This window comes from Lichenostomus cassidix, chromosome 10, assembly GCF_008360975.1.
Source record: "Lichenostomus cassidix isolate B80296 chromosome 10, HeHo_3.0, whole genome shotgun sequence".
Taxonomy (NCBI): Eukaryota; Metazoa; Chordata; class Aves; order Passeriformes; family Meliphagidae; genus Lichenostomus; species Lichenostomus cassidix.
In genome coordinates, this window is record NC_139491.1 from 6,117,559 (window position 1) to 6,126,375 (window position 8,817).

Below are 8,817 nucleotides of genomic sequence, written 5' to 3' on the forward strand. Positions count from 1 at the left end.
CTGACTTTAATGACATCCTCCATGGAGATCTCACCACATTTCCTGGAGGGTTTGACCAGGTCTGTACCACAGAAACACAGTATTGTATTTGTTACATTAAACATGTGTGGGGAAGGGGTTGCCCACCAAAACGTTAAAAATCCAAGAGCCAAATTCTGCTGTTAACCCCTCAGCTACCAGGTGTTCATCACACAGGGCCCCAGTTCTGTTTGTTCCACTAGGAACCCTTTGGTGATTAACTTCTGTATTTATCTTTGATACTTATCTTCTTCCTGAAGATGGAATTTCAAGATTTTCATTAATATCCCCAACCCCAGCAGCAATAAAACAGTACAGAAGGAGCCTGTCTCAGAGACCATAAACACACACACACTCTCACCTGGAGTCACACAGCACTAATTTTACTGCAGACACTCCTAGTTAACAGAGTTTTTGCAGGCTGCAGTCAAACACTGCTGCATGGGCAAAGCTCTCCCCAGGAAGTTAAGCAGGGCTCAAAAGTTTTCATTCAGCAAAACAAGGAACAATTTGGCATTCATTCCCACGCAAACACCAATGCACCCTCCTTGGGAGGGACCAATTATTTTCCTTTCCATCCCATGCTCAGGCCAGTCATCCTCTATCACTTGATAAAACACATGAATAGCCGCATTCAAAGCTGTAGCAAACAGAGACAGCTCAGTAAAGCTCTGTAAAAACAGCTCCCCAGAGCACACCACAGAACTGGATCCCAACACGCTTCCCATATGCATGCCCTTTATCCAAAGAAGCCCATGACTTTGGCAGATGTTGGATGCTCACAACTAGGTCAGTTTGAACCAGAGCGAGTCGAGGCTAAAGGCTGGGGAGAGAAATTAAACTGCGCTCCTGCTCCACAAACTGTGCCTGTCAAACCGAGAGCTCTCTGCCTTCTGCTCAAGCAATGATTTCACCACTGGCTAGGCAAACGGTTTGACTGGCAGGGTGATGAAATGCCTCAGCGATAAACCGCCAGGAGCACTAGGAACGTCGTTACCAGGAAAAATACTCCAAAATATAGCGCAGGGAGGAATTCACAGGCAGGGAGGTGGACAGGCAGCAAAGTGTTGCCAAGGTATGTGAATCAGCCTTATCGAAATCCTCATCACTTGCACGGCTGGCATGACTGATCACACTGCTGCATCCACCCCAGAGGCACAAGGCTCCAGCTGGAGAAAGGTTCCAGCCCTTTTCCAGCCCTTCCCTCCTGGTGCCATCTGCACCAGCCACCCTCAGTCTTTAATCCACTGCCCAGCGCTGCGGGAGAGCAACCGCGGCTGGAAATCAGCTGGGCTTTCAGAAGTTGCTGTGAAAATCCTGGGGAACTTCTGCAGCAGCAATGCCTGCAGACTACAGGCAGCATTCTCTCCCCGCTGCAGTTGCTGGGAAATTCAAGTTTCCAAAAGCACGCAGGAGTAATTAGACGAAGCCAAATAAATGCACAGACAAAACCTTGCGCGAATATGCAAATAATAGGGTGTATTCAGCAGCCCCAGAAATTAAGGCAGCAGCACAGGCTTGTATTTGCATAAACTATGCAGGATATGGCACCAAGTAATTTTGGAACATGTGCATTTTGCAAACAAGCAAGCATAATAATAGACAAATATTTTGGAACGTGACATTGATCAAATACTCCCTAAAACTTCACATGAAGAACCTCAGAGACATGGCGCTATTTAAACACAGACATCTACTGCTGGCATCCTGGGGTATTTTCACTGCTGAGTTCTGTGGGAAAAGAATTGGACTTTATATAGATTTTTATCAGCATTTATAATTTATAAAGCCCTGTTGGCAAGCACAATGTTTTATGAACAAATAAAAGTGAATGATCCTTGCTTAAAAACCACATAATGAATGAATGTATACTTTGTACATACATTCAAACGGGTGCTGCTAGTCTATTGTACCGTGAACATGGAAAAAAGGGGTTTTACATCTCTAAAAAGAAATAACAATACCTACTTCTAAATGTACTGGCATGAAAGCCAAGCCCAATCCAATCACTCCTGAGAAGCCAAGCCCCTGGCTTGTTTTCTTAACAAGCTGAGTTTCTGCCCTCATGGTCTCCCTATGCAGAACAAGACAGACAAAATCTGAGGAAACCAACTTGTCGCCCTATAAGGCAAAAAAAGGTTTCTCTTCCTGAGTTACAAATAACTAGGGAAAGTCACACATGTGGCCAAGGAAAGCAGAAGTATGAATACAGAACTCCCTCACTGCTCACAGGCTAAAATTAGTAGTTTATTCAACTGCCCAGAACTACACACTGTGCCTGTCCTACGCAGCATCTCCCTATTTGTCTGTCTTTCTGTTTGCTCTCTGCTTTGTCTCTTTGCCTGCTAATTTATCCCTCGGGGAGCAGCCCAGCAGCCACCGCTGAGCCCCACTCATCCCAGGGGGCTGAGAAAATTAATATCCTGGGCAACTCTGCAGTGCCTCCACTGATTCCACCCCATGACAGCACCTGAGAGCAGCACTTGGCCCCACAGGACACTCAGTGTGCAAAAACGATTAAGTGCTCCACGCTTCCCACCGAGCATCTTTGCTGCTCCTGCTCTCCCTGCCCTGCAGCACCTGTAAGCACAGCGCCGGGCAGATGCGCTTTAAAGCACAGATTCACCCCGCAATGCCAATGCCACATTTGCATCTGTTCATTGTTTGAAGAGCTGCATGGTATTTGCAATGACGGCAGATAAATTATACAGAGAACAGAGGAACGCTTGCCCAGCGCAGCTGGGCCACTGCTTATGCATGCTGGGGATTGTTCTGAGGTTAGTTTGCTTTTTTTCTCTTCCCCACTGCCCTGTGGATCTGGCTGGCCGTGGGGCACACTGTCATGCTGCTCAGGACACAGAGCTGGAGAAGGGCAGAGAGAAGGGACAGCAGCGATGCTACCCCGGCACAAAGCACCCCAGGAGTTGGGGAAAGCAGGAAAAGAAATGCTAAACTGCTGAGGAGTGAGCAATGCAAAGGAGTTTGAGGAAAATGCCACGCTAGGGACTATTGCTGCTGATCCTACACTCACACCCCAGCCAAGTGTGCCGATACACAGCCCTCTAGCAGATCCATACATTGCCAGCACACCGGTGCCCACCGGGTGACATCACCCGTGGGCTCTTCCTCGGCTATTACTTTGAGGAAGGATTATCCCACACTCATTCACATTGACAGCTCATTTTGCAAGTAGCTCATCGGAAACAATATATTTACTTGCTAAGGTGTTACTCACATAAAACAGGAATGTTCCTGTCAGGCTCCTACAAATTAAGTTATATTCACATGTACTCACCTAGGGTATAGAACTGCTGAATTTGTCTCATCAGATGTGATGCAGTTTCCTTTGGAATTACAAGTATGTTTCCAACTAAACTCATGTTTTATTATATGGAGATGGATTCTAATTTCCATTTCATATTAACAAGGAATATTAACCAGGGTTAGTTTAGTCACATACCTTGAAAAATTATAGCTCACGTTCAGTACAAATTTGCATAAGTAGTTTGAGCATGTGAGAGAAGCAATGCTAAATACTGAATACAAGTACCAAATGCAGAAATCTTACATTTACTGTAGAATATATTATGTGTATGGCCTCAAAAAGCCTCCGAGATTATGAATACATTTCTTTTCCATGGAAACTATAATTCTCAAATCCAGCAAGCTATTTTGAGAAATCGAAATCAACTACACACTTACATCTGCTGGAAGCAGAACATTTCCACAGGCTGCACACTTCAAGGCACAAGCACAGCCGTATGGACACCTTCCCAACTCTTCTACTACACTCCTGCCTCTGACACCACATCTCACTATGCAGATTTAGTGCTAAAGTCTTATTCGGATTGTTCCGTGCCCATCACCGGGACTTTGGGGCTGCTGCGCTTTGCACCGCTGCATCACTCGGGAGGATAAGCGGCAACGCGGGAGGCACGAAGTAAAAGCCCCGCTGTATTCCGCCGGTATTTATTCGGTGTGAAGTGGGAAGGCTGGCGCTGGAGCCCGATGCCCGGCCAGCCGGGAGCGGCGGCGGTGCCAGCTCGCCCCGGGCAACCGGGAGTCCCCGGACCGGCCGCACACAACTTGGGAGGCAGCGGGTGGGTGACCCCTCGGCACTGCTGAGTCATTTCAGCCGCCCAACGCCGGGCTGCCCTGACCCCCCCGGGCTGGGGGGCTGCCCGCAGAGCCGCCCCGGCTCCGCGAAACTTCCCCTGCGCTCCGCGCTCAGCCCCGCCGCTTCGAGGGGCTGCGGGCCAGCCGCACTCACCAGGTAGGCTCCCACCGTGCCCTGGGCCAGCATCAGGGCGCACTCGGACACCAGGAAGAGCTGGATGCTGGAGAAGCAGGAGACCTTCCTCCGCCGCCTGCGCTGCCGCGGCGCGCCGGCCCCCGGGAGCTCGCTGCCGCCGCCGCCGCCCGCCGAGCCCCGCTTCCCCGGCATCCTCCCGGGCACCGCCGCTCCGCCGCCGCGGGATGGCGGGCCCCGCGGCTGCTCCGCGCCTTCCTCCTCCTCCGCCTCCTTCTCCTCCTCCTCCTCCTCCTCGGGGTGCCAATCACAGCGGCAACCCGCGGCCGCCTCTCCGCCCGCGGGCTGCTGCCATGGCCAGCTCGCCGCCTCCGCCGCCGCCTCCTCGGCTCTGCCCTCCCTTCTGCCGGCCGCGCTGCCTCTCTCCGCCGGCCCCGCGTAGGCCGGATCCGCCGCGAGGGGCGGGGAAGGCGCGGGGCTGGCGCTGGGGCTGGGGCCGGGGCTGGCGGAGGCTCCGCGGCGGCGGCGGGCGGGGCGGCCCCGGTCCGGGCTCCGGGCGGCGCGGGGGGAGCGGCGGCAGCTCCCGCCCCGAGCCCGCTGCGCCCCGGCTGCAGCCCCGCGGGCCCCGGCGGAGCGGGCGGGGATGCTCCGGCACGGCGGCTGTGCCCGCGGGTGGAGGGCAGGATGCTCCCGCATCGCCCGGGCGCTTTGCCCCTGTTCCATTGCCCTGTGCACAGGGGAACGCATGGAGATCCCGCAAAAACCGAGTGACAGGAGGTGGCCCTGCGTCGCACTGCCGCTGCCACGTGCAGCCTGGCTGTCCCTGCCACCTTGCCATGGTGCCCCGGTGGGCAGCCCCACCTCCAGTTCTAATTTCAAGAGATATCTTCTGGTAAAAACCACTAATCTTCACTTCTACTATTACGGATCACATTCCTTGTTGGCGTAATTGCAAAACCTGATCTGTTTCGCTCTTCGCATGCACTTTTCTGGTTCGTTTCTGGATCCACACTGGGGGCTGCTGTTTCACTTCCTTGTGTTACTAAACTTCTGGTTATATGGGAGTTTAAATTCATGATCCATTTAGTACTGGAATGCCCATGGCCGTTGAGAGGAAGAATTTTCTGTGGAAACTGGTTATAGTTTTCAGAAATACCTCATGATTTGGATCCTAAATTTCATTTTCAAAGGTAGTTGAGGCCTTGAAGCTCCTGAATATCTAAGAAGATATCTTTGAAAATGGAACTTAAGACCATTCTAATTTCCAGGGCGTAAACCATCCATCACCAGGAAGTCAAGAAAACTGATGTTTTAAAGAGCCCCTTTTTCTTCCCATACTCTTTCTGAGTTTCTTCTTCTCCCAAAATATTATCACCTCTTGGTTTTGGTGTTTTGGTGTTTTTTCAAATTTTTTTTTTAAACATATTTTATGTGAGTAACCTTAGCAAACATGAGGCTGAAAATCTCTGAGCAGAGTCTCCACCCAGGCTGATGAATCTTTACTCAGACCAGCTGGTGCCCATTGCCCCAGCAGAACTGCAAACCATTGCTGGAAAGAAAAGGGAGAGAGACCTGGCACCCTCAGTTGCTGCCCTTTGCTCATCAGCTGCCAGCAGGTCCCTCCCTTGCTGAACTTTGTCTTACACAGCTTTTCCAGCAGGTCTGGGCCACATCAACAGGTGTCCATAGTCCTGTCCACCCCAGGGACACAGTCACCAACATTTATGGCCTGAGGCATCCTTATCAAATAATTAGTGGGGAGAACAGTCTGGTGCTTGTGATGAGTGGTCTTATTTTAATGAGATACAGATCAGTCCTTCAGACATTGCAAGCTTCACAAGATGCACGTTAGAAGCCACCTGAGGCCTCAAATGCCAAGGTTTTTGCATGAGGCCATGAGAAATTGGCTCTGCCATACAGGTTTCTGCCAGTTCATAAGGTGTTTGTTTTCCATCCTGAAAAAACTGGTTCTTCCACCAAAGAAATCCCAAAAAGACTCATTTTCTGGAAATCTCTTTAGACAACAAAAGTCTCATCTCCTTCCTAAAATGTTCATTTAGTGACCTCTGTTTTCTATAAAAATTCTGAAGTTAGGAAGCTAATGAGGTCTCTGTTGATGGGTAGATGGGTAAATTCACAGCCTAATTCAATTAGCATGGCTAGACAGATGCTTTGCTCCAGGTGGATGCTGCAGTGTGTTATAAACAGGATGGACAAGCTCACAGACTTTTAAATAGGTGAAAACAGAGTGGTGTGTCTTAAAATACTTGAACATACAGAGTTAGGCTTGGGGAAGTCTTAAAATTTCCCAGGAAAAAAGAAACAACCAAAGAAACCCAACAAAACCAGAACACATTTTTGAGGCATGCTGCTCTTTCCAGTCAACTTTTGCTTGTTCTTGGTTAGATGATAAATGGTTAGATAAAGGCAGCAAAGCCTTGACAACCCATATAAGTCACCAAGTGTATATCTGGAGGCAGAAGTAAACTTCTGCATGTGCTACTGCAGTTACCAATATTCCAGTTGATGCTTTAAAGCTCTTGAGAATATATATATATAATATATGCAAATGACATCTTGTGTCTTGATCACGTCTTAGACATCCTGTTGGAAGAGTTTGTCCAGGCTGATATACTGCTTGTCTTTCACAAGGAAAACAGCTGCTAGAAAAATTTGACTCTAATACTAATTATCTGAAACATCTGGTTGCTTAGTTTATTGCAGCAGAGTACGATTTTCAGCTCAGTTTCTGTCCAGGAGAGACAGAATGCCTGAATTTTTTGCTCTTCTTTCTGTTGTATACTCATACTTATTTCCTTTAGAAAAATTCCTCCTGGATTGCTCTGCTGAAAGAAAGAGTGAGGGTCTTGCATCTCTACTCAAGTACATCAGTAGACCTGAGTTTGCTTTCTGCCACCTCTCAGCAGCCCACATTTCTGAGAGATCTCAGCAGAGTGCTTCAGCGATGGACAAGTGACCTGGTTGGATTTAATAGTTAATTATTGCTATACCCAAACAGCTTTTCTGGCCTAAATTGACTCAGCTTTAACTGCTAATGTGTTGAATACTAATGTTCTTGGGTTATCATTAGCCTAGAATGAAAAATTAGTCTACAGCTAGAATAGTCCCTTCTCCTCAGGGCTTGGTGGTTTTGCCAACACAGTTCTCAGCTGTTTCCCAACCAAAGCAAGCACTTCCCCACACAGTAATATTTGTACTGAATATCTGGCAGATACCTTGTCAGGTTTCTATAAACACCCAACATTCATAGCTGGGAGGCAGTGTGCTGCCCTCAATAAGGTTGGTCACTCCAATCTTAAACAAGCCAGCTCCCCTGAGACCATCTCATCACAACTTGTCTCTGGACATCTCCTTGCTGAGAACCTTTGTGTCAACATTCACCTCTGGGTAACCTTAGCAGGCAGAGTTTTCTTAATCTCTCACCACCCTGAAACAATTTCTGCTTTAGTTCACATTTTTCCCCTGCTGTTCATGGTTAATATTACTGCAAATTAGCTGTGTAATCATGTGTCTTGATAGTAGGCAGGTATAACTTTTTTGATCCATGTCTAGAGGTATTGCCTGGGGTATATGGGGTGTGTGGCACAGAGGATTTGAGAGAGAGCTGTGAAGGGTGGGGACCTTAGTGAAGGGCTTGACTGGTATCTTACACCTCAAGGGGCAAAAGTGCAAACTGAAAATCTAAGCTTGACCATCAGCAGTGTAGGTAACAGGAGAAGGAACAGGAGAGGATGATTTCCCTGCAGCAGAGCTGGTGGAAACCACCCCTGTGAAATGTGCCAAAGCAAGCAGCTGAGCTGTATCGTGAAACATCTCTACAATTGCCATTGGAATCGTATTCCCAAACCTTCCAGAGATATTTTACAGTCCAGGGAGCTAATGTGTGCCTCACCCAGTACAGCCTCACTGGAGCAATGTACCTGTTCTTGCTGAGGATGGAACAGAAAACACCAAAAACAGGTGCTAAGAGAAAACAATGGTCTTAACAGAAGACCTGTTGTGTATATAAAAAAAAAAAACCCAACCAAAGCAATGCTGTGACCATAACTATTGACTTCTGCCACCAAACCAAAAATTCTCTACAGGTGGCTGCACTTCATCACTGTCCTCTCTCTGCTGTAGGTCAGGAGCAGCTCTTGCAGTCTGACACTCACCCAAATCTCTGCATCCTCACCCCTGCCCATGGCTATGGTTCCAGACAGGTGTTTGTGCAGCACAGCAGCCTTGGGGCTTCTCTCCTGCCCCACGGCCTTGGGTGCCAGCCCGGCTGTAAATCACTGCTAATCTGACATAATTGCAAAGTGAGTGAGGAATATCATGGGGAGAGCCACCCTCGGGGCATGCTGGCCTCAGTCTACCCCTTGACATTTGTTCTGCCACTTGCTCTGACAGAGAAGATGCTCTCACCTGGCTGTGAGGATGTCACAGCACTGTATTAGGTACAGGAAAATAATGTTCCTGAGAGGTTTGCGTTCTGCTCCGCTCAAAATCCCACCAGTGAAGTTAAAAATCAGGCCCAGCTGTCTCAG

General features: G+C 48.8%; 1 protein-coding gene across 1 annotated transcript in view; it reads right to left on the reverse strand.

Annotated features, from left to right (window-relative positions):
- SLCO3A1 (solute carrier organic anion transporter family member 3A1) overlaps positions 1-4,963 on the reverse strand; it is a 132,501-nt gene extending 127,538 nt beyond the window's left edge. The window contains exon 1 of the mRNA XM_085070402.1: positions 4,289-4,963. Coding sequence (XP_084926528.1) covers positions 4,289-4,963 — 675 coding nt within the window. The remainder of the gene's footprint in view (positions 1-4,288) is intronic.
- Between the last annotated feature and the right edge of the window lie 3,854 nt (positions 4,964-8,817).